This window comes from Monodelphis domestica, chromosome 1, assembly GCF_027887165.1.
Source record: "Monodelphis domestica isolate mMonDom1 chromosome 1, mMonDom1.pri, whole genome shotgun sequence".
NCBI lineage: Eukaryota > Metazoa > Chordata > Mammalia > Didelphimorphia > Didelphidae > Monodelphis > Monodelphis domestica.
In genome coordinates, this window is record NC_077227.1 from 103,090,292 (window position 1) to 103,117,481 (window position 27,190).

General features: G+C 32.3%; 1 protein-coding gene across 7 annotated transcripts in view; it reads right to left on the minus strand.

The window, feature by feature from the left end:
- Positions 1 to 27,190, minus strand: part of VTI1A (vesicle transport through interaction with t-SNAREs 1A) — a 447,185-nt gene that overhangs the window by 335,083 nt on the left and 84,912 nt on the right. For 4 of the 7 annotated variants that reach the window (XM_007479003.3, XM_016432626.2, XM_016432618.2 and 1 more), the window contains exons 4-6: positions 15,196 to 15,273; positions 8,697 to 8,717; positions 3,920 to 4,004 (exon numbers count right to left, since the gene is read on the minus strand). In XM_007479003.3, the coding sequence (XP_007479065.1) occupies positions 3,920 to 4,004; positions 8,697 to 8,717; positions 15,196 to 15,273 (184 nt within the window). The remainder of the gene's footprint in view (positions 1 to 3,919; positions 4,005 to 8,696; positions 8,718 to 15,195; positions 15,274 to 27,190) is intronic. The other 3 variants (XM_001368344.4, XM_016432630.2, XM_007479002.3) reach the window with 1 other exon arrangement.

Here is a 27,190-nt window from a genome sequence, read left to right on the forward strand (position 1 = left end):
GTAGTATGGTTGATTTCACATGCATTATATTCATTTTGCTAACCCAATATAATGCAATATAACAACTATACACACAACCAGACTAACTATATTAATTAGTTTCATACTGATGGGACAGGTAGGCCTGGAACTACTGGCTCATGCCTATTTGCTCTACTGATTATACTTCTCTGACAATAGTGAGCAAATATTTATTCTGGATCCTTAACTTGAGGTAAAATTGTAAACATGATTACAATGGAGGGGAGAAAATAATACAGAGTCTTGAGGATGAGACAGTTGACCTCAAATGGCACAAGAATCTACACTGCTCAATGGTCATACCTGTCTACTGAGAGATAATATAAAGAAGCAGTAGTTTTCTATTCAGAGGCTCTGAGGCAAGAACATCAGAAATGCCAAACTGAATCAAACCAAAGGTCTATTCACATAGCATTCTTTACACAACCTTTTTCACACTTACATCCAGAAATATTTGGGGAGAATGCATGGTAGTAGCCCGTTAAAATACCAAAGTTGTATAACTTCCAGTTTTTTAACATAACATTAGCTGATTTCCTTCTGATACCTTTTTTTTAAATAGATGAGAGCCTTGCATAAGATAGATGACTGACATTTCTTCTGCAAATATAAATAAAACACTTTAAAACTAGACTTGCCTTTAAAATGTTTCTATAAAATGGCATGTTGGAATAGTAAAAGCATTTTTCTTTTTCCAAGTGCAACTTTAAAAAGATGGACATGTGCTGCTCTGCTTAATCAGCTGCCCATAAAGGGATAATAGCTGCTTCATTTCTTGATGAAACACAAATAAAACATCACAACAAAATATCAGAAAAGAGATGTCCCTTCCTTTGAAAATGAGCAACTTATTTTTTTAAATGTATTGTTTTTCATAGATGTTAAGCTGAGTTTCAAAGTAGTTTGGCTTTTTGACAACCCTTTTTGCTAATAATTTCAGAAAACTCAAGCAGAAAGAGACCATTTTATTTAGAGTATAAATACATATACTTTGACATCCAAATTTCAAATAATAATTGATGGCTCAAGATAGCAAATCCAAAGAATTTAACTGCATAGACACATTGGAGAGAAACTAATCAAAATTCCTACATACTTTTCAGCAGTTCAAATTACTAGAAGAAAATTTTCAAACCAAATACACTAATTTCAAACATTAAAAAAAGATAATTTTATGAAATATTTCATTATCTTATGAATGTTGTGATGACATTAGAAGTCAGATACAATATGCCATCAAACATTTCTTCAAATGTTATGGAAAGATAAAAAGATGACCAAGTTTTTGAGGATAAAAGTTTTCTGGATTTCTCCGCTGTTATTATACTATAGGGACTTTAAAGATAATTAATCATTTTTGCGTTCTGATATTTTAAAAGATAATTTACATTGCACATTTTATTTTATAAATAGGGAAGTAGATGGGAAAAGTGATATCCATTTTGTAAATAAGGAAACATGCAAAAAGTAGTTAAGTGACCAATCCAAGGTCACATATCTAGTTAGTGACACTACCAATTAACTGTTGGCTTATTTTCTTATTTCTTTCAACTTTCAACTTATCTCTGACCAGATAATATCCTTCTAAATTCTTGCCTAATTTTTTCAATTTTAATTTTCTCATAAATCTCATGACTTTTAGGGAAACAAGAAGAATTTTCTATAAGAATAATGCTATGTTTATATTGCTTCTTTATAAACAAATATTTATCATATACCATATTACAATCAAGGCTATGATCATTTGACTATCCATTCCTCAATGGAGATAGTGGAGGAAATAGAGGGCAGTAGTGGTATTATTTTACTGACAATTCACCATTATGACATTACTTCAAATACAATCAGTGATAAGATTGTGGGGAGGTAGAATTAGTTCTTTCCCTACTCCACACCTCTCAGGGAGAGTCCCAGTCTGTGATGGCACATAGGGTTCTCTGACAGAAACTGCTGCCAAAGACACTAAATACAAGGCCTCCAGAACATACGTAATCTTATCTGAAATAACATTGGCTTGACTTCTGTCCAAGCAGCAACTATATCTTTGTCTGTCTTCCCCTCCTATGGGACTCTGCACACAACCTTCATTTAGCCACTCTGCATGGCCAATACGTGGCTAACTTTATAACACTTCACTCTTTCAATTCAAAGTTATGCAATGTAAAAGGACAGGAGGTTGCCCTGTAATTGATCTTTAATGAAACAGTCTAGTTGGTGGAGAAAGTTACATGACACTTTTTATGTTGGCAGAATGGTTATGATGATGTGGTTAAATTATTTTAGAACACCTGAAAATGGAGCAACTCCCTAATCTAACTCAATCTTATCCAGATAGGTGTGTTCAAAGGAATACTTAGTCTTTAAATTCCCTTGTCGATGTTCATGGATAACACTGACAGTGATACCTCTCAAAGAACTGTTGGAAAAAATGATCTTTTCTTTCCCTTCCCAATTTCAATTCACAAATTGTATCTCTAATAGAAAACCAAAATTCTACTCCATGACAAATAGAAAGACAAATGCCCAATATCAAATGACTTCTAATTAATGAGTTCAACTACAAAAATTAAAATAAATGAAACTTCTACTAGCACCATCCCAAGAACTAGACTACAAAACTGAAAACAACGTTCATAAAGGAAAGCTTCCTTATTTCTGCTAACAGAAAGAATTGAAAGTTTTTAATAGGCTGTCCACCATTGGCAAAAGACCAATGTCAATTATTTTCTTCCAACCCAGTTCTATAGAAGTTCATGTTTAAAACCAGTTAGAAAATTGAATGCCACTCAAGGAACAAAGTACCTCTTTTAAAAAAAACCCCAACAAAACATAAAATATGCCAACTATCAAAAGAAAACATGCTTTGGACGTGTTAAAAAAACAATATAGACAGAAAATAAGACTGTCATAAAAAGAACCATCTGGATGATAACATCTCTGGAAACTGTTTGGTGAAAATGGATCTGACCTCTAGCCTTCAAATTATATCTAGAAGGTGTACAATGATCTTCTATTATTTCCTTTGTCAAAGTACAACACTAATAAAGTTCATATTCTATTAAAACTTAAAAAAAATGTTTTTTAACTAATGGAAAGGTGAACAAGCTGTATTTACGAGAGATGGTGCCTATTAACTAAAGATCATTTGTGGATAATTTTTTGCCATGTAAAATATAATAATAATTGCATGAAACTTTCCATAACTTTTCAGAAGCTTATTTATTTAAGGAGACAGGACTTTGAAGCCTAATTACTTCTGTGTTTTCACAAATCATTGATGGGTGTTAATTCAACCCAGAAGTTTGGGCAGTGCTAACCAATGCTAATAAGATCATCATGGACTTTAACACTGCTACTTAATTTAATTCAATTTTTACATATCTGATAGTTTGCTGTATTCATTATTTTTTAAAATTGCAGACTCATTAGGTAAAGCATCCTCAGTATCAGAGTAAATGAGCAAGTTGAACCAAGAAACATATTAGTTCTTTGCCTCCAGTTCAGATCATTTAGATTTATTAAAATGTTAATTTTTACATATGTGAATAAAAGAAAAAGAAGAAAACAAGTGGAGACTGCACTGTGTGCTAGCAATCATTGCGGGTGGGTAAACTGACAACATGTAACTGCATATTAAGACAAATGTAGAATTTAGACAAAGTATTCCATCTCTTTTCTGATGTATACTTTTAAACCTCAGGAACTGTTTTCAGTAGATGTCATGCCTTTTAACTTGAAAAAAGATAAGCGCAAATAAGCTCCCAATTGTCTCCCCAATATGTAAACCACATCTCGGGCTGCTGTCTCTGCTTCTCCTTTGAAGTTTCCCTGAAATGTCATGTGTTGTGAAGACTGCTGTGCATAAGCAAGACAATTTGCTCACTCTCAGAATTCTTACCGGTTTCCACTGCTATTTGGTATCCAGCCTCTAGTCTCCGAGATGACCTTTCCAGCCTCTCTGTGTTATCGAGCAGATGTGCCCTCTGAAAAAGAAAAAGAAAAAAAGAAATCAGATGCCTGTCTACAATGTTCTCCTTTCCCCATCTTTCCTTTTTTAATTATGCTCCCATATCCCCAAACATTTAAAAACAACAACAATAAACTTCTCTAGTTATTTTATCAAATGCCCCATTATCAGAACCACTAGCATGGAGAGATTAGCAATCAATCAATCCTGTGAACCAATTATGTTTTTATTTTCAAATACAGAATTGTATTTTACTATGACATGGCCATCATTAAGAGTTGTAGATATCTTATTTCTAAACTTCAGGAATGTGTGAATATCAATAGAATTTAACGTTTTCCTACCTCATCAGAAGAAAAATGTGTAAGTTATATTTGAAGATCAATGATGCTCATATTATGCTTAAAAAATTCTGACTTCAGAAACCCTTTTTTTCTTTCGATTATAGGGGGGGAAAGACAGTGATTTCATAATGAGAACATAATTTTCAAGAGAATGTTTCCCCTGCTTGAGCTGTCCAGAAAGATGTTATATATAACAACATATTCTACTAACTCAGAATACTACAGATATCCTGTGACTTGGTGTTAAGATAGTGAGAAACAAGAGGTACACATCTGTCTCAATGCACACAAACACAGGAAATTATGGATCGTAAAAGGCAGAACTAATGTACTGATATTCGTGGACTTACCCTGATAATCACCACCAGTTGTTCTACCATCCTAGGAAATCTAATGCTGCTCATTTCAAATTTCACCTCATACAAACTACTTCCTAAATCTATAAAGTTCACTTTTTATTTTTAACTAGTCATCTGTTTGGATAATAAAAAACAAATATAAACTAATCACACTCATACATGTGCATAAACAAGCATATATCTACATGTCCACATTTATATATTTATATATTTTTTTCACCTAATATCTTATACCCTCAAACCAGTATTTTGTTACCCAGCTAAAACAAAAGAAAACCAGAAAAAAACCCTAAACACCAAAAAACCACTCCTACAACTTTGTGTTGTTGACAGATGTCATTTAAAACCCAAGAAATGCTTTCTAATAATAATAATAAAGGAGGTGCCATACATATTATCTGAGTGGCTGTCTAGCGAAACGATCTACCTTGCTCTAATGAGCCCCTATGGATCTTGGAGATGCAAGCTGTATTGACATGCACACTTAAGCTAATACACCTAGACCGGTGCCTCGGAGCTCTAGCAGCCAGGGATGCTGACAGAATATCTCGCTTCTATCTTCAAAGAAAGGAAGTGATTAGTATGTTATCATTACCATTCAAAACGTGATTTCCCTATTCCCTCCCGGCATAGGTGACACATCTGAGATGCGGCCAGACGTTGGAGGCAGCTAAAGCCACATCAAAGCTTTCCTTGAATATTTTTTGGGGGGGAGAAAAGAATCATTAAAACAATGCATTTAGATCAGCATAGATAGGACCTGATGTGAAGGTCAGGAGAGCTGCAATAGCAGTCTATAATAATTAATAGAGTCGTCTAATACACAGTGGATAGGTTAAGAGTAAATTGGGGAAAAAAAGCCTTTTACATTCATAGGAGGCAGAGCATTGGAAGAAAAAGCAAAAACACTTAAGAGAATTTAGAAACATAAGTTGTAGCTCTCTAATTGAAATCATAAAAGCAACTGGACTTGTACATAGTTGGGATTCATGGTCAGTTTGAATAATTAGTTAATGCTATTTTAAAACTTCAGAAGTAGGCTTTTTCAAAAATAGTATTCCTATTCCCTAGCAGCTATCTTCATACCTTAATTTCTCTCAATTCTCAGGGTGTTAGGGGAAAGTCAACAAAAAGTCCTGTTTATAGACTTGGGGTATATTTTATGCTGTTTTCTATTTTAATTAAAATTAATTCCATTTTAGATTATTTATTTGTATGAAAAATATTAGATATGTAAAATTAAAGGTAAAATAAAATTGTAAACTAAGAAAACAGACATTTGGGGTTCATCGCAAAACATCGCGAAATCCTCAAGTTAAAAGGAAACATGGCTATTATATTTTAAATATATGGCCATATTTACTGCAAGAAATGTAACATTTAAATAAACATAATTTAATGCCATGAAATGTAGAAAACTAGATTATGTGACATACCAATGCTATAGTGGAGTAATGTTTTCTAAAATAATAATTCCCTTTCAATTTAAACATTCATATGAAACAAATATGGAGGAATTGAATATATTTTGGTATAATCCAATTTTGCCATAACAAATTTTCACATGAGAGAAATTAGTTCAACACCCATATTAGAGTTGGCTCTTACTTTATATTTCAGAACCTTTTCACTTAAAACAGACAAAAATCAAGTTCTTGTATCAGCTCTGCTATTTATATTGTTCCCCTAAGTTGTACGCTGCCCTGGCCTCTGAAAATGAAAGGCAACCCACTACAGTAGCAGCTGATGCTTTCAACTTGCCCCCCAGTCTCCCACCCAAACTCGTTCTCTCGCCCTCATCTCAGCCCTTTTCAAAGTAGGAAAGTGAATGAACAAGAGCTTCAGATGGAGTGTGAGAAAGTTGTGCAAACGTGGAATGCTGGTGATTCAGCCATTCTCTGAGCAGGATTCAAACTGAGCGCTCAGAAAAGCTAAAGCTAAAGCTCAGCCTCCAAAGACTACCCCATTAACATAGGTGAATTAGAATAACATTTTAATGATGAGGAAGTATACGCTACATTATGGCAAATCATAACATCTTAAAAGGTGAGTGCATATCTCTTTGGATAGCTACTATTAAGAAGTCTTGATTGCTTTCCTTACATGAGAAATAACCAGCACCTTATCTGAATCAAGTGTTCTTTGAATATGCCATAAACTAAGAGGGAGGCAGCAGAGTAATCTAGCCTATAAAACAACCTGCTACATCCATAGCAAAGTAAGTTAAAAGTATATCTCACAGGACACAACTCCACTAATTGAATGATCAAATTCTATTTCAATAACAATTCCATTTTGGGCTACAGTTTCCAAAACCATGCTCTGAAGAACTTTTAACCTTGGAAACTTGCTGCTAACATAAACAAAAGAAAAATGATAAAGAAATGAGGTACAATAAAAATATGTTTAAAAAAGAAATCTGAATACAACATATCTAATTTTTCCATCTAATACACACAATGCCACACAATTCATCTTGACAAATACAGGATTGATTTGGGAGAAAATACTAACCATTTATAGGTGATTTATTTGCAACATGAAACGTTTTGGTAAAAATATTCCTGACAAATTTGGGGAAAACAGATTTACCTACTTTTCTTTAAATTGACTAAGGCTTTGAGATCTAACATTAATTCTATTAACATTTGAAAACTCAAGCTCTCTAATTTTTAATACTACCTTCTTTTAAATCTGGACCTGCAATGCCCCATGGGAGCATATATAGTTATAAAAGAATATTGTCCTATAAAAGAAGTAGGTTTCAATTAATCACTCACTATTGCTTATAATCTTATTATATGTAAGGACTTGGTTTACACAAATCCACTAAACACAGTCATCTTCTTATGTGTAGGAAATAGGAAAAGTACCGGGAATAGTTAAAAGATAAGATAAAAAAAATCTTCTCCACTTTTTCTTCCAGTTACTGTTTATTAATGAAAACACATCAATAATGCACCTTGGTTAAGAAGAGTTGTTGAAAATCACTATATCCATAAGTCTCCAAACCAACATTAACATAGCCTAGAAAATGCTAGAAAATTCTTCTTAATACAACACAAAACCATTATAGCAAGAATTTCGTATCAGTGCTGTTAAGCTGCACACAAGGATAGTCCTTGATGCTCTTGTCACAAAATACAATTTTAAATTAATTTTAAAACTATAATATCAGCTACTATTTTAATCTAAAGTTGATGGCAGGAAAGCTCAACCATACTTCAACAAAATAACAGTAATTCTTATTTATATACCATATATGCCTGAGAGGATATAAAATCCTTCACTGATAAGGACAGGACATGATAAACAGTGCTGTAAATATTTGCTGGTTCTCAAATAAATCTGGAGCAATGGCTAACTGCACTCTAAAATATGATACTCCAGGTAATAAGGACACTTTTGGAGTTCTTTTCCTATAAAATAGACCTTATTTAACAATGACTAGAACTATATTGATGAAACTAGCAATCTAAGCATATTGACCATTAGTGCATTTATAACATAGATATATTTCCCCAAAGAAAACTATAGATTAATGGGATTTTTAACATTTAACAATATCTAGGTAAAGGAAAGAATTTTCTTTCTTTTTTTTTAAGTAGTAGGAGACTAATTAGAATATAATGAAGATATTTGCCCAACCAAGAACTTTCAGAAAGATAATAGTAACAGTTTTCACAACTTATCAAATTTTATATTTCATATACAATGATGGGAGTATAGCTTTAAGATAAATTTTTATTGTTTACCACTTTTCCTTCCATAAACATGCCTTCTTTTCCTCTGTGCCACCAAACAATATTAATACTATGATAGATTTTCTTAAATAGATAATTATTGAGGAAAGGAATACAGAGGAGGGTGGTTTTAAGAAATATAATCAATAATTGTGCTTTGTCAATTTCCCTGTAACACTGAGCCAAGAGATCTACTTCAGATTTAGAAACTCAGCTTTATGAGAAAGCCAGACAACAACAACAAAAGCTAGAAAGTACTCACCTCTTCACGTAATTTTATCAACTGCAACATGAATGCACCAAAAAAAAAAGATAAAAAGGAAAGAAATGGCAGGAAAGAAAGATCAGTTGTATGACAGGATACAGAATTAACATTGACAATTTATCTGTTTACATGTTTAGCATTTAAAAATCACAGACAAACACATTAAAAGAACCTAAACATAGACTACACGCAGAGTTTTTTGAACGAATAAAGATCACTTTCTCACACTGTCACATTAAACAAAGAGAATAGTGTGAAATTCTCTTTTAAAGTACATCTAAGACACCATCATGAAATAAAGGGGAATGACTTCATAGAAGTCTATATTATAAAGAAAAAAAAAAAGAAAACAAGTTTACTGTTCCTCTCTTCTAAGAATATACCACTGAAGAGGTTTTGTTATATACAAGTTTTTAGGATGTTTCTCTATTTGAGGTCTTGACAAATGATTTCTATTTTTAACAACAAATGAAATAGATTATTAGTTTATATTATTTCACAGCTAATAACTGATACATCAAAGATTCAAATATTAGCAACCAAATATGGGTCCCTATTCTGTTAGGATAGAATTAAGTGATAACAATGTTTCTTCTAAGAAATGAATGAACTGTGTCTGGAAAGAGAATGCTTATTTAGGTCATGGGACATTTAATGCAAGTTATTTAACAACAGAAATAAATATTAGCATCAATTTTGTTTGTTTGTTTTTTTTGTTGTTGAGGACTACTACAAATGTAGCCAATATTTTGACTTTAAAATATCTTTAAATTTCAACCTGATTTAAGTACTTTTACAAATCTAGCTAACCCCCTAAATAAGTGTTTTGAAGTTATTTATATTTTAGAATCTTTTCGGCTAAGTCAATCTAAAATCAAGTTCTCAAAACTGTGATATTGGTTTATTCTATGATACTTTGATCATTTATTTAAAAAAAATTTTAAACACCACATATAAAGTTACTTAATTATTTACAAACTAGAAAAATGAATGCCAAGCTTCTGAGTTATCCATTTTTATATGCTTCTTTGATAGAGTTCTAAACCTTAGTAAATGTTAGTAAACTTATGCTGATTCATTTTTTTCTACCATGAAAAGACACAACTACTACAGGTCTGAAATTTGAATTATCTCTTCTTTCTCCAATTCACCAATAATTTCAAAACACAACACATCTAACTTAGCTATCTAGTTATTAAATGTATCTAATTATTAAATCTATCTTTTAATTAAAGGAGTAGCCTTGTATATCCCATCAAATTAGGTCATTGTTTCGGGGGCAAAAGTAGAATGTTTGACAAAATTCTCTCAAAAAAACTGTTCACTACTATAACATGGTTATCACAATACCAACAGCTGATTTTTTTATACCAACTCAACAAAAACTCAAAAGCACCCTGGCTTATTCCAATTTTTCATTTATTTTATGAGATTAATTTTCAAATCAAGAGGAAACAAAGTGTAAGCTTGTGTGGAATCTTTTCATAGAACAGAGGAGCAAAAATATATCAAAAACACCTAAGGCTGAATTTATTTATTTATTTTTTTTAATTCACTGTTCTCTCTTCAAAATGGACAAGTGGTTGTAATTACACTTAACTAGCAAGTTCACTGGCACTACCCAGCATGTAAGATGAAAGCTTCCAATCATTTCATAAGAAAACAAACTGCTTTTTACCAAAGAAGTTAAATTTTAAACTCAAGTACCTGGCCTATCAAAAACTGGTCTCTCTTTTTCCTTTTTTTCTCTATCCTGAAAAAAAAAAGGCAAGCATTAATTCGCCTCAGAAAGAGTTGATTTGGGAACAGATCTCACAGTTATCTTTTCTTTCTAGGGTCACCATTCTTCAGTTGACTATGATACTTAAAGGGCCAAAGTTTAAAACTACTCTTCTGCAATAGAGACCATTTGGGGCATACCACCCTGCCATAATCAATGAGTGTTTAAAAATGCTCCCCATTTGTTTTTTCAATAGTTTCCAAACAAAAAATGTTCTATCTTGTTTGTGCTGCATGGCTGGCTTTAAGCTTTGCACAGGATTTGCTGCTAAGCTAGGTAATGGAAGAGGTTTGGGGGGGGGGTCTTTTTTTTTTTTTAAGTTTAGGCTGAGAGCTATTCATTTAAATGAACAAAGGATGGTTAATTTTTTAAAATAATTAACAATCAGCCTAGCCCCGAACCTAATAAATTTGTTTTTTACTGAGTTCATCATTTGCTCAGTTGTGAAAGTACTTAAAGTGAGTACAGTCACCATTTTAGGTTATGATAACTGACATTTCTTTTGGAAACAAAAAAATTTTTTTTCAATGCAGAATTGATACAAGAGGTAATCTGCTCCTTTGTAGGCCGAAAAAATCTGGTTTACGCTGGTTTGAACCAGTGGACTCTCTTGTGGTTAAGCCTTCTGCTGTGACTAAAATCAAAACTGCGCCTCAGAGCATGTGAGAGAGTGTGCGCGCACATGCCTGTCTGTGTGTGTGTGTGTGTGTGTGTGTACGTGTGAGGTGCGTCACGTGACAGAGGAAACTACCGAATTTTTTTAAAGCTGATAATGCGACTGCCGTCTCTGTCCGCATACAGATAACGAATAAATGCTGAACTCTATTAAACGCCCTTTACACATTATCGTGGGTCGAACACACAATTTTCTGAACTTATGATGACAGTCTATTTATTTTGCTATAAACCCTCAGCACGTAACGAACAGATTTGTGTCTGGTAATGATCTGCTCTGCCAGGGCTATATGAAATGATACCGACCTTCTTTAGATCTTGGGGAATTAAATTGACCGACTTCACCCCCTGGTCTGGAGCTGAAGTTTAACACACTTTATGCACAGCAAGTCCAAATCAGAACTTAAGAGAACCTTGTAGTTATAAAATTAAGTAATCATATCTCAGCAAAATACTAGTTTGCCACAAATATTTCAGCAAGTATTTGTAAATAATCTGCTCCATATTTAATTTTTAACGCATTTAGGGTTGCCTCAAATTTATCATTAATCAATGTATTCTGCATATGGAAAATAAAATAATAATCTATCTTAAATGGTAAAAGTTGGATCCATGCAACTGTCCCATCATACTTTAATACAAAAAGATATCAACTGAGCCTTGTAATGTTGGGGGTGGATGGGCGGAATGATACTTACTAAACTAAAATAATGAAGAATATATGAAAATGAAGGTACTGTTCTAAGTACTGCATCTCTATATCCAAGAATTCAACTCTTTTAAGGTACTAATAAATGCTGCAAGTCAGGATGGCAAATATGATTTGAAAATTATAGACTAATCATGCTTAAGACAACATTCCTGGGTAAGCTGATAACCCAAACACAATTCTAATATGTAGAGTAGATAGTTTTTTGTAGTAGATTTGCTCCTCCTTTGTAAATCAGAAGTGAGCCTCATCTGATTGTACTCACTGGATTTGAATCAGGAATGAATTAATTTGTACAAAGCAAAGTAATTACTTTATTAAAACAGCATGGAGTCAAATGAAGTAGTATAATAGTATGAACGACATCAAAGATAAATTTTTTAAAATTCTTAATTTATTAATTTTTTGCACATTTTAGTAAGGGAAATAGCTGTATTTTTACATACCTAAAAGTAAATTAACATAATTAATGTTAATTAACTGATTATAACCCTACATATTATTGTAAAAGTTTCAGAGACCAAGTCATTTCACTGTAAAGTATTGCAAAGGTAAGGAATGGCCACTATGTTTTCATTCTTCAAAATTCTCACAGGAGTCACTCTTAGAAAGATATATTGCTGCAAGGACAATAATAAACAGTTGGTTTCCCCTTAATTGAAATGTTTATGATAATTTTCAATTTTTATACTCAATTTTATTACATTTTCTTGTCTGAGTTTAAAAAAAAATTTTAAGCTGATTGTTAATATGCAAACCTTAAGTCAATAGCATGCTGCTAGGTTAATTGTCTCACCCTGCTCAACTCATAAGTGTTTACCTAAATTAATGAGAGTACTGGAAATGCCAAATATATGATTATGTATTTCTTAATCACATCTTAAAAAATAAACTTATTGTGGACAGAAAAATATGTATGTTTAATTCAAACATATATCTATTTTCTCAGTCATTGATTTATGAGAATTTATATTCAGTGCCAGATTAAAGCCTTTGCTTTAAAAGAATGGCTTCCCTTTTTATTCTAGAGTGTGAATATACAATGATGCACAAGAAAGTGCCCATACCTGGTTGTGGATGAGATGGGGGGGGTGGCATAATTTGAACATCTCCCTCTGGAATAATTATTTCAAAAATGCCACGTTCAATGATTTTTCCCATTACCTGGGGAAAAGTGTCTTTTGGCATCAAAACACTTCCAAAAAATGTCAGGGGAGGGGGGGGGGGGCGGATAAAGGTATGCTTCTATCACACCTAACTCCAATATTAGAGTGAAAAGTTCACAAAAGTCATAATCTAACAGATACATGTACTTATGACTATAATTTATCACACTATATTTATTGAAATGACAGTTCCTTACAACTGAACTTCAGGTTTTCCAAGCACTCTCAGAATTTGTAAGCCTGCTTTATCTGAGTCCAGGAGAAAACTCTGCATAATCACTTTAAAGTGACAAGATTATAATTTGAACAATTCTGAAAATATGAATGCACCCTATTTTTGTGGAATATTTTTCTCTAGGCATTAAAAAAAAAACTAGGCTTCTAGATATATGAGGCAAATGTTGGAGGCACATAAAATGTCCATTGAGAGAAGAGAACATGTTAAAAATGGAATCACTGTCACAGTACTACATCTCTTACAAAGAAAGATTCTGAACCAGGCAGAAACTCCCCCTACTCTATTTCTTCTACATTAAGCACTAGTTTCAAATGTGGGGATGATCTATAGCTTTTAAAGGAGTTGACATGGGAAATATGCATTCAATCATTTGGGAGGTTTAAAGGCAAGATAATGCTTTTGTTGTAGCAAAAATAGAAATAAAATCATGATAAATTAAATACTTATGAACAAACTAAACCTTCTTTAATAACACAAAAAGAGAATATTCTCTTCTTATCCTTACACATTATTTAATCTATTATGAGTAAACCCCCTTTATCACAAGTCCCCTTTTATGTCTGATGTACTCACCACTTTTTTTTTAAGCTATTCTCACATTTCAGTCAAGGGCCTGAAATCCCAAGTCATATCTTAACATGTTTACATGTCTGAACCCATGCTGATAACATCTAAATATTAGGGGGGTAGGAAAGAACAGAGAAGGGAAGAATCTATATACAAAGCAAATATCTCAAGCTTGGTGATTCTTCCCTTTGAAAAAAAAAATCTTATGCACACATGCAAAGTCTCTATACTTAATGACTTCTAATATCAATATTGAAATAGATAAATAGATGCTAATATCATGCATTTGTATATAACTCTCCACTACATCTATTTAGTATAATGGAATAGAAATACACAATTTTTATAGAATAAATTATTATGAAGCAATTTGCAACTTTAGTTTTTCAAGAGACCTGTTATGCGCATTTTAATTTGGTCAAAGACTCATGACATTTGCCAAAGTAATGTTATTAAATAAAATCAGGTTGTGTATAATATACTAATTTTTGAAATATCAAAAGACTATAGAACTACCTGAGAAATTTTTTGCAGATAACCTTAACATTTAGGCTCCTTAAATTTTTTTTTAAGCCATACATTTAACCTACATTAAATATATGTACTTAGTATAGATGGCTATAGTTTTAATTCACAAAACAGAAAGCAAGACTTTTTTATTAGGCTGGTATATTTCAGAAACATTTGGGCCTCAGTTGGAATTAAGAGTGTCAAACTATATGCCCCAGTTAGAAGAAATTGTGTTTTCTTTTTGGACTATGCTAATCCTTTATAGTGACATAATAAATTTGCAGAGACATTTGTCATAAAAATGATTTCTATACAAATATACTTTCTGTGACAGTGTCTTGGTTTCTTTCATAGTATTATACTTAAAATATGGGTTTTGGTAAATTTATTATTTTTTTTAAAGTGCTAAATAAGAAGGAGGCTAGCAAGCTCTTGCATTCTGAAAGCTAACTCAGTTCTTTGGCTTTAAGTGTTGATTTAATTATAAAGCCTTATTATCAAAGCTGTATTATGTACTTTTTTTTATTTCTTTTACTTGTGTTTGAGGTGAAGACCTTGTCTTTGTCTGCAAACAGTGTGTTTCAAGTTATTCTTTAAGTACTAAATAATAAAGAAAAGAGAAGAAAAGATTTTTTTAAAGATAGCAGACAGTGATCACAAGGTAAAGGGTTAAATGTAAGATCTCCAAGAAACATTTTGAAGTTGATTAAGACTCCAGCTTTGCATTAAACAGTATCACTTCCACATGAGTTGTTGCTAATGCTGTTAAGGAGCAGCTTGAGAAGCCCAGTGTGCCACTGACCTCCTTCACCCTCCAGCCACCCACCGGGGTTTCCTGATTAGCATTCTACCTGGTTCTCGGAGGAATTCCCATCATCCCCTAGGAGCTCATTCCGTACTTCGTCACTGTAGGCGATCCGTGACCTTTTCTGTAAAACAAAACAAAACAAAAAGACAGAGAGAAGCGTTAGGAAGTAAAGGCGCCGAAGCATTATTGGTATCAAGGCTGATCATCTTAAACCTCGGGAGCCCCCTAATGGATACCTATTTGCTAAAATCTGCAAGTCAAAGTTATTGAAAGTTCTTGAACTTGAGAGTTTCAAGGAAAATCATCTGATAAAAAACAAAAGAAGATTTGCCAACAATTCAACTAGCTGCTCCAAAGAACAGTGTTATATGCTTCATTATTAATGGAATTAAAAGAAGTTGTATACTATCAATTGTATAATCATTAAAACAAGACCTTTCAGCTAAAGTAGATATTAATTATCTGAGCAGGGAAAAAAGTCTCTTGGTAGTGATCAAAGAAAAGACACTTAGAAGTCGTTAGCAGTCTAGCAGGAGATGGACCATATAACATGTCTATTCAACGACCAGCTCCTTTATACCATATTCTAATCCCTGCAAAGTGGAAAATCAACCAGAACTGTGATGTTAAACAGGGGAGAGAATTTTCAAATATTTCCCATCTGAAAACAATGTCTTACACTATGGTTTAAAACTGAAGTATGCATGTGTATAGCTAGGTCTTCTGTTTGTAATGGCCTAAGGAAAATAGATTTTTTTAAAAACTAGTAAGTAAAGGAAGTAGTTTTTCATATTATCATGTTGTTCATGTAAAACACAAAACAGGTTAAATTTAATAATTCCAAGGAAATTAAGACAGGTTATATCTGACTATACTCAGTAAACTTTTCAGATACTGAAGAGTATTTTTATATAAATATTTTCTATTTGGTTTGGCTCAAATAAGAACACTTTTGAAAAAGCTAGGAAATCATGAAAACAAGTGGTTAAACTGGAATACTTCTTCATTATTATCCTCAACAACATTATTTCTGGTATAGTTATCTCATTACCCTTTCAGCTTCTGAAGTGACTAAGCAAAGACATAAGTAAAGAAAGAACTATGAAATGGTAGGTCATTTGACTTCTCTAATAGGTACTTCCTTCCCCCAATATATTCCTCTCTTCGGAATTATAACTCCCAATTCCTTACTTGTTGAAGTGTATGCCGGAAAAATCACTATTTGTTATGACTAAATGTAGGTTGGCTAATTCTGATTACAATAGTAGATGAATCAAAACAAAAATATTCAAAATGGTCGCTTAAATTAGTGAAATAATGACACCTTTTTCATCAGAATGAATTATCAAGATACTTTAGAGAAAGAATCATAGCATATTAGAGCTAGATGCAATATGATAGAATATGCTCAAACTCCCCTCACTTTGAATAAAGAGGAAACTAGTGGCCTCTCAGAGATTAAATAACTTGTACAAGTTCTCAGAGTCAAGGATGGAATCAGGAATAAATCCAGATCTCCTGACTTCAAACCCAGTGTTCTTTCTATTATACCACATGGCTACATACTTAAAGGATATATGCATTTCCCAGATTTTTCATAATGCAGAAAGTGGTGGCAGCTTTAAAGACATATTTTAACCTATAATAATCAATAAATCAAGTACAATCAACATTGCACATTGCCAAATGATAAAACCTTTCGATAATATGATTGGATCTTTATAGAAGGAGAAACTGAGTCTGAGAAGTTAAGACTCGAACCAATGAGGAAGCAACTTCAATCATTTAATGTACAGACCACATCAGATTGCCATCATCAAATAGTACTCCTCTCTTGTTCCCATTCACTGAATTATTTCTTGTCTAGCCATGTCTGTTGATTTAATACTGAATCATGTTGAAATTAAAACTGATGTAGAAGGACAGAGCACATCAGGGACCTACTACAATATTTAAATCATGCCAAATTTTTCTTTTGCCCATTTGGAGATCTCAGCCACAGCAGTTTCAAACTAGCTAAGCAAAAAGTATTCTCCAGCATTAAAGGAAATGAGAACCTTTAAACAGGCTGTGGTATCAGAGCTGCTGTTTTAATTATTCATTTCATCACTATAGGGGACTAAAACATTCCACAGTATGCAAGAATATCATCTGGAGATTGTTTTTGTTTTTCTCTTTTTTCACCCAAAAGCCAACAAATTGGCATAGATTGTTCAATTATATTATTGTCATATTTTTATTTGATATACTTCAAAAAGGGGGGGAATTACAAGTGTATAGTAATAACTATCTAATTTTGTTTTGGTTATCATCCATTTCTTCATCTCAAGACCAGGACTTAACGTGCTTATGCTTGAGAGAAGCTTAATAAGCTGGTTTAGAGTTATATTTCCTCAAATTTAGGGTATATTTACCCAACTGTCTCTTGGTCTTTTATAGGCTGAAAAGCAAAAAAAGAAGCATGTTGATATCCTTGGGTAGTATAATTTATTTTCTAAAAAGATGCAGAACTTGCAAACAATCCTCTCATGGCACTTTAGTTTTTGTTTTCTTTGAACAGTATAAAACACAGGTGATTGCAAATATCAGAAAGAGCTCTTTATGGAAATAATACGATATGGGACACCAAAAGTTAAATATTTAGACTTAAAAGTATTTTTTAAAATAAAATGCCTTTAAGTCATTACTTTGGGAATCTCCACTTCCCCTTTCATAATGATCCCAAAAAAATTGAAATTTTAAAACATATAATAAGTGTTTGATGGGAGGAGAGAGAAGATAAGATTTTAGATTACAGGATTGCAAAATTAATTGAATACAAAAGAGCAAACACATTTGAAGGATACATTTCTTGACTAGGAGTCTACCCCCTCCACACCCTAATACTAACTCATTTAATCTTCTTTAATTAAAAAAAACAAAACTAAGAAAACTTTACCATCTACTACAGCATGTCAATGTGATTCGAAATTAATGAAAATGAAATATCTTCTCTAATTACATAATCCTAACTAAAAATATTTTTACTTTTCTATCAACTGTATATAAATTTGTACTTTAGCCAAATGCGAGCATGAGAATTTGAGCTGGAAATGTCACACACTCAGCTCCAGTTTGAAGGAACCCAATTCATAATGCATTTTATAAATAGTTAATGACTTCTATACATAAGCTAACCAGGCAAATCAAGAAATTGTCAACATTTTTAGTCTTAGTTGTCAGTTACCACTGTCTGCTGGCGCTTCATATGTGAGCTTCTGGAGAAGAGAGAAGCTCTATGCAGTTTGTAATCCAGGGAAATTTCTGGACTGTGCCATATGGGGTTGAAAAGCTCCAACTGACAATATTTTTCCACAAAGATTTGTTAAATAGTCTCTTCTCCCATTCAGTTGTATGTTTGTGTGGAATTGTGTTATCTGTTTCATCAGGAAACCTACACCGGCACTCACTGAAAATCTCTAGGTTACATGAAGGCCTAGAAAGATAGAGGACAATTAAAAGTACTGGTTAATTTTTTGTAAGAAGTTAGAGGTACAAAGTTTCTCTGGACTACAAAAAATGAGCCTGTGGTTGCAAGGAGAAATTTCAGATTCAAGGCAGTTCTCACTTGGTATATGAACGAGATTTTTGCATACTGATTGGTTGATTTTCTTAAAGCCAAGTTCAAACAGATACACTTGCTCAGTTCTGTCTGGCAATTTGGCTTGAAACAATCTGTCTACTTGACCCGAGCCTTAACATTTCCCAACTGAACTGAATATGTTCATGGACAGGCACTGCTAAATTAGAAACAAAATGAATTAACTTAGCTTAAACTAATTAAGAACTGTGATCTGCTGTACCACCTCCTGTATGATTCTACATGTGAAGTAGGGTACATGTAACCAGACTGAGGATTTGACAATCTACCACTAATATAAGCATAACAATGAAGTTGGTTTATTACTAAAGCATACGAGAAGTTAATTTCCATGGCGTGCACATGGCAAAGCAATTGCTTAAATTGCCTCACCTGGGAATTTAATACAATGTTATCATCAGACCAGCCACATTGTAAATAGACTTATAATGCTTTCCATGTGCAGTGCTATGTTGCATATGAATTAAGTAATGATCTGGTATTACAATAAAACCAGCTAGTTCCCACACCTGGCAGACAGGATATTTTGCTAAATTAATACCTATACAGCTACATCAGAAGGGAATAGAGGAGAAACCATCTTTGCACCACACAACTGTGGCTTTATGTAGTAAGACAAATAAGCTATAAAAGTAGCAAAGGGTGCCCAAAGTAATCTGTTTCTAAACATCTGGGTCACAGAATTTCAACTCCACTCTCATTCCATTTAGTCTAACTTTCCTTGTCTTCTGATTACTCATCAACATTTTGTCATATTCACAAACATTAATGATGCCTTTTATTTGTCACACAAAGAGTGGACATAAAGTCCCGCATGATTTTTATAACTAAAGAAATTTTCTCAAGTACTGATCAAACTGGTTTGCACGGAAAACAGCTTTTTAATTTCTCCAAGTCTAAAAAAAATGTGTCAGTCAATCTATACTTTTTTATTGCTTTTGTCATGTCTTTTTGCCTACATATACTTAACAATATGAAAGGATTGTTATGCATTTATCCACAATCAATTTTGTTCCATGTATCATAATTAATACTTCTGGATATCTCTGTCAAGTCCTGTAAATCTACAATAATATCTATCACTAAATTATTCACATATTTGTCATTCATTTTCTACTATGGATTACCCAGTATTGCCAAAACACTATTATGCTGCTGAGATGGCATTTTCTCAAATACATTTAATTCCATATTAAATGGCATTTTCTCAAAAATATTTAATTCCATGACTTCATACAAGCACCTATCACTAACTTCACTTTTATTCCCCCAGCTTCAACACCCTTCTCCTCTACCTCCAGGATCTTAAGGGGATTATTAAGGCATGAAATGTAACTTTTACATGTTGGTACCAAGTAATATGATGGGATTTTCATTAATTTTTATTCTTATTATGGCAGACATTGCATGGTTTTCTAGTTAAACCAATTTAAGGTTAAAATATATTATATACATGAAGTAAAGACAAGTTAAAGACTGGGCAAACAGTATTTTGTTGTTAATACATAAATACTTACCTTCAATTTATCCTATCTAGGATGACAAAGTATTAAGATGATATAATTTGGATTTTTATCTCAGATATCTCAAATCGAACATCATAAAAAGAAAAAGGAAAAATATCAATAGAATCAATTTTCTAGTTCTTTATTAACTTTTAGTTCTTTTTAACATAAACACAGAAAACTATGTTTGTATACATGCATATATCACATAATTTAGTTTAAATACATATAGGTATGTGTATATATGGTATGTGTATATATATATAGGTACATAGATATATAGATATCTATATACATGCATATGTGCATATATCAACTGTAAATATCAAAAGCAGCAATATGTTATCAAGAACCAAAGGCGGGGACAAAAAAAGATTTCAGGAAAATTCAACCATAGACCAAATATTTATGAATTCTTATTCTGCTTGTATAATAAACATGAAATAATTAAACCAACATACAGTGAAAAATTTGGAAATCTCCAATATGATCATTTGGTTAAAGTAAATGTCTATACCATTCTAATCAAGTGTGAATCAAATATAGAACTATTGCCAGAGAGTACATCAAAAGGTTGTGCCATCATGCTAGAAACTCTGGTCTTATGTAATAATAGCATGATCAAATCAAACTTTTAGTGGTAAATGATAATACAAAATAAGAGGAGGGAGGTCATTCTGTTGCATGAATGCCAATCTGTTTCTCCTAAGCAATCATCCCTCTAAACATAGTTTACTTTTGCTCAAGGGAGAGCTTAGACTTAAAGGTCAAGCTCATTCCCTTGAAACTGTACATACCACATGTTGGTGAACACTACAGCTTAATAAAGAAAAACAACACCCAAGTTCTATGCATGGCCAATGGACCATGTGCATGTCACCTAGATGGCTAATATTAACACACCTTGCTACCCTGCTTTCTAGTATAGTAGGGAAAACAGGTCACCTGTAAAAAAATTGTAACTTATTGTATCTTGGCATGCATTAATAGAAGCAGATATCTGATTTGAAAGGCCACAGACCTGAATTCATTTGGGGAAAAGAAAAATAAAAAAGGAGAAGGGGCCAAGTTTAGAATTTTTTCTCTTTCTACATATTCCTTTTTATTAAAGTCTAATGTGTTATCATCTGGATTTCTAACTTTATAATGGCAGAAATGTTTGTGTTTTAGTTGTAATTATTCATATATTTATAAAAAAGCATCATACTTCTTTATTCTTTTTTATTCCTTAATAAAAACAAGCATATTTTATGGATATGTATTTAACATATGGAAATATGTACACATATACATGAATGCAATACATATGGATGAAAAGGTATAAAAATTTTCATGGTATTATAACTGAATTCTATTTATGTCAAGAACCTACATTGTGTCACTTCTATATCATTTCATGATCTGCAAGACTGAACAGTCATGAAACCATGATAATAAAGTGCCTTCATTTCCCCTCTTAGTGCTTCTAAGTCTAAATGTGAAAATGCAGGCAATATCAATATCAAGCAACATACGAAATGAGTACTGTTATGCTTCTGATTAAGTTATACATTTATTCTGTTGTAAGCAGAAAGTGTGATTGTGGCTATACTCATGTTAGCTTGCCAGCCAACATTTTCCAACATCCTGGATAATACAGCATACAATGGATATGAATTAACCCTGTCAAATGTTTATTCATTGTGAAATAATAAATGATTTTACTGACTGTAGTAAAAAATATCTAAAAGTTTAATACTGAATATGTCCTGCAATGGAAAGCAACACTTTCTTACAAATGTGTGTATGCTACTCAAGAGATGTTTTATTCATAACTGAAAGGGATAGCATGAATAAAATGTAAATTGATATAATTATAGAGTAACTCATATAACCTATTAGTAGAAATAAAAGGCTTTATTTGCACAGCTGGAGGTTACATTGAAAGGCATTCCCTCAATTCAATTCAATCAACAAGTATTTATTAAGCACTGATTCCTAAATAACATTATTTTATCTGAGCAGTTAGGTGGTGCAATGGATAGAGTGTGGGGCCAGAGTCAGAAAGATCCATCTTCCTGAGTTCAAATCTGGCCTCAGACACTAACTAGTCATGTGACCCTGGGGAAGTCACTTAATTCTATTTGCCTCAGTTTCCCCATCTGTAAAATGAGCTGAAGAAGGAAACAGCAATCACTCCAGTTTCTTTGCCATGATGGGTTAACGAAGAATTGGACATAATGGAAAAATTGAGCAAGAACAAAATTTGGCCATAATTTTCTTCTAAGACTTAGAGATGCCTTACTTTAAGTCTCCTGGCTTTCTTGAATCTTTCTTATCAGACAATCAAAAACTATTAGAAATAAAGGCTAGCTCAACATCTTCATTTAAAAAAAATTTTTAACATTATTTTTTAAATTTGGTCAATTTCAAACATTATTCCTTGGTTATAAAAATCAATTTCTATTCCTTCCCCCTCCCCAATAGCTGACACACAATTCCACTGGGTATTATATTACATGTGTCCTTGATCAGAACCCATTTCCATGTTGTTGGTGTTTGCACTAAGATGTTCATTTAGAGTCTACATCCCCAATCATATCCCCCTCAACCCATGTAATCAAGCAGTTGTTTTTCTTTGGTGTTTTTACTCCCACAGTTTTTCCTCTGAATCAACATCTTCATTTTAAAGAAAGGAAGATTGAAGTCCAGACAGATGAAGTGAACTTGTCCAAGGACATAGATCTAATAACAAGGTAGAGCTAATAATGAGGTAATGCTAAGATAGCAACTTGACCATGACCCAGATGATATTTTATCATTCTGAATTCAACATATATATGTACATATTTATATACACATATATAATTATTCATTCAAAAGTTCTACCATATTAAATGCATATGTCATCAGTAAAATTGTTGTGTTGCTGATGAATTCAACTTAAAAAACAACATTTACTTAAATAAATGATATAAATGCTTATTGGGAGTCAGAGTTTTTATTTCATAAAAGACCTAATCTTATATAATAGGCCATAATCATACCTGAGGGTTACTTTTGGAAATTAACTTTTTCAGACTATATTTAGATATTCATCTCCCTCACCACCTGAAAGGGTTGTTGCACTGATTATTAAGAAGCACCAGAGGGTAACATAGCACCTATAAGACCTAATGTATTGAAAATACTATAAAAATTATTTTTGAAGTCTATTTTAGTAAAGTCATACTATGGATGAAATGAGGCTTTAATAATGTGGGTGTAGTGTTCAAATCTTAAACCTGGATTATACCAAATTCTATGCAATATGGTATATTATAGACATATTACCATAATATATTATATGCATGTCTTTTAATGGTTTAGTCAAGAAAAGTTTGAACAATATAACAAATTAATTTATTGTTTTTCCTAAGTAATCATACCTCTAACCATGGCTTAATTTTTGCTCAAAGGAGAACTTTGAGATTACTCCCTTGAAACTGTATTTGCCTTTTTTTGTTGGTGAATTTTAGGGGAATGTATTTAATATTTGAAGATGATATCAAATATGCCTGATCATAGTTCATAAAACATAATAATGTGCATTCAAGTTAGTGTGTCATACATGATTTCTAGATATAATGTTTTTCAAAGAAGGTGCTTAATTTTCAGCCAACCAAATTAAATACTGTTGATTGAGTACTTGGAAATAAATTATACAAGTATCGTGCCTTGAAACATGGTGAAATCGAAAACAATATTTTTTTTCCATTTGGACCTTGTGATTTGATTTTATCAATACTAATTTAACAGAGTTTTTGGAAATCTTGAAGAAAGGCAAGAAAATGGAAATAGTAAAGCTTTTCATGTTTCAGTTACAGATAAGATGGATTCTTGAATTCCTTCCTACCCTGAGATGAATGATTTTAAATGATGCCAATCTAAAAGAACCAGTGGAGCTTCTGAAATAGAGCAAAAGTTGAAAAATGCATATATCACAAAATTGATTTTATATAACATGAACCTCTGTGTTGGTACTTACAATGATAAAGTCATATCAATTATGATTTCAAATTAAACACAAAAGTTGAAGAATTTTTTCTATTTCATTCTAAAATATTTCAATTAAACAATGACTTTTTTAGTCAAAATAAATTATTGTGCCATCTTTAAGATATTTATTCTGTGTTTATCAAATTTGGCCTCAGATACTTCCTAGCTGTATAACTTTGGGCAAGTCACATAAGCCCAACTGCCTCTCCTTATCACTTTTCTGTCTTGGAAATGATACTTAGTATTGATTCTAAGGCAAAAGGTAAGGTTTGTTTGTTGTTTTTTTTTTAATTTATCTACACAGTATTTAGAATTCAATAAGTAAAATCTAATAAGTTTCAGTGAGGAACAGATTTGTTATGCTATGGGGCAAAATCATTTCTACATTGTAAGTAGAGTCATTTTAGGGCTATATAGAATAAAAAAATGATTTGTCTATTATAAGTTGGCATATTATCATAAAATAATGTTTTTAAAGAAATCTAAACTCTACATTATCTTTTTTATGTCCAGTGGGGAGAAATTAATTAATTCAATCTTTTATCCTGAATTTTCTCAAATAAAATAATTTATTATTATGATTAGAGTTTTATAAATCAATTAGTATATTTTACCAGTATCTAAAAGCACAAAAGAATCCTTAAGTAGAATTATAATCTTATAGCTAGTGAGAAGAATGATTTTCATACATTAATAAAACATATTTGGAAGAAATGAAATTTTAAAAAATTTGAGCTTAAAGTCTATCTTCTTTGTTCCCATTGTCAAACATTAAGTTATTTTAGTTCCCTCTTACTTAAAACTAAAACTTTTTCTGATTATATATTACATATAATTTAGCATTTTAAAACTATAATGTCATAATTAGCATGATTTCCTTCTCCTAGCATTCAATCAATCTGTTCCCCTGCCCTGCTTCAAAATACAACTAAAAACTTGAAAACAATTTTTTCCTCAAAATTTGACTTCATTCTGTTCCCTCTTCAACCTTGTATCTTTGGTACTTAATGGCTTCAGTTGTACCTTAAAAAGTAGTTATATACATAATGTCATTATAGATCATATTCTGTATTTTTATATCATTTTGAATTGATATATGCTTATGCCAAATGATTGACAAAATATTCAAGACTTAGCTATATATTAATTTATGTGAAAGAATAGGTTTCCACTGTAATCTGTATATGATAAAAACAGAGGTATTAAGGCTATATGTCACAGAAAAACTACACTAAAGCCCTCAATCATATTTCCTGGAAACTACAATAAAGAGTATTCTCAATTTCTTTCCTTATGACATTTTCTATTATGCATTTTAACCAGGTTATTACACACAAATTATATTTGTGAGATAACTTCAACAGAAAAGTTTCATTGACACCTTGAGAAATATACAGGGGCAAAGTCTTGGCTCTTCATCTTGCAGAAGAAAAGTGACCCCCTTCAACTCTATCCCAGGCAAGTCTAAAAGCCACAGAAGAGGCCTTGGCTCAAGCTACAATCTTTTTCAGAATAGCTGTAAGTTAGAATAGAAGGAGAATTTCCTTAACAAAAGCCAATATACTCAGAAAATTTTTAAGCAACAAACCGGGGTCTGTCTTTATAAGTCAATATGGTATTTCCTTTTAATTTCAAATAGGAGCATCTCTCATATCAGCAATCTTATTGTTCTCATAGGTTAGATATTCCCATTTGTTATTAGAAAGAAAGTACTAGACAATCATCTCAAACAAGCTGATGTGCATACATATTTCTTCTTTGTTTGATTTGAGGACCTGAAGAATATGGATTACCTCTGTTATCTGCAGGAACAAGCTCTGTTCCAGTCCTGGTATTCAGTCAGCTTTGATCTTGGGGACCCCAAATTGTACCGTTAGGCAACAGAGAGCACCTATCTAGATTGAACTGTCACACAAATAGATTTTTGTCAGCCACTCAATTTGTATTGGGGAGCATGCCAACAAAAACAAAACTCAGAAATTTAAAATAACAAACCAGTGCCTGTGCTGACAGGAACAAATTACTACATTCCAAATGAATAAGAATTACTGTAGATCACAGATTCAGAATATGAACACTGTACCAAAAAGTGGGAGAAAATCACTTTCTGAAGTACTTCTCTCTGCTATGTTTGTAGGATAACCTAAAGAAAGCAAATGCAATACTTACTATAAATAAATCTACAAAGAAGACACAAAATACAACTAAAATGAATTAAATATTAACAGTGGCTATTAGTAAGACATGTTAACAGTGAAGCCTTATTAAAGTTCCACTGTAAAATTCTAGGACTGGCCAAAGGGGGCCATTGTCAGCTACATTCCTAATGTGAAGAGTGGCTCATAAGACCCTTTGAAGGTTCAGTGTTCTATAGAGACAGATACGGCTGTCCCTTTGGGGAACAGGGGTCAAACTACTGTCCACAATTCCTACTTCTAAGGTATAGAAACCCCAGGAATTGGACCATGAGCTCAGATCTTCTGTTTCCATGCAGAAGAACTACCTTTAAAAGCAAATAGATTTTACTGCAATAAGGACATTGTAATGCAACTAATTTCATTCTACATCATATCCGCTTTGGGAAAATCTTTTAAAAGAATTGATCTGTTTTCATTTGGTGACAGTCCTAGATGTCAGTATTTAAAAGATGTTTTTTTCCCCCTATGTTTGGAAATTCAAAAGGAATGTGGTAATTATACTTTGGAAAGGTGGGCAATCACTTAACCTGCCATTGTCTAAAATATTTTAAATTTGCTTTCATACTATTTTGGCATGAATATAATTTCATTCCCTTCAAATCCACATATGACAAATTTCCATTCTGAAAGCTATATAGTTATTATTCCTTTACTGAAATGAGATCCTGGATTTCTGAA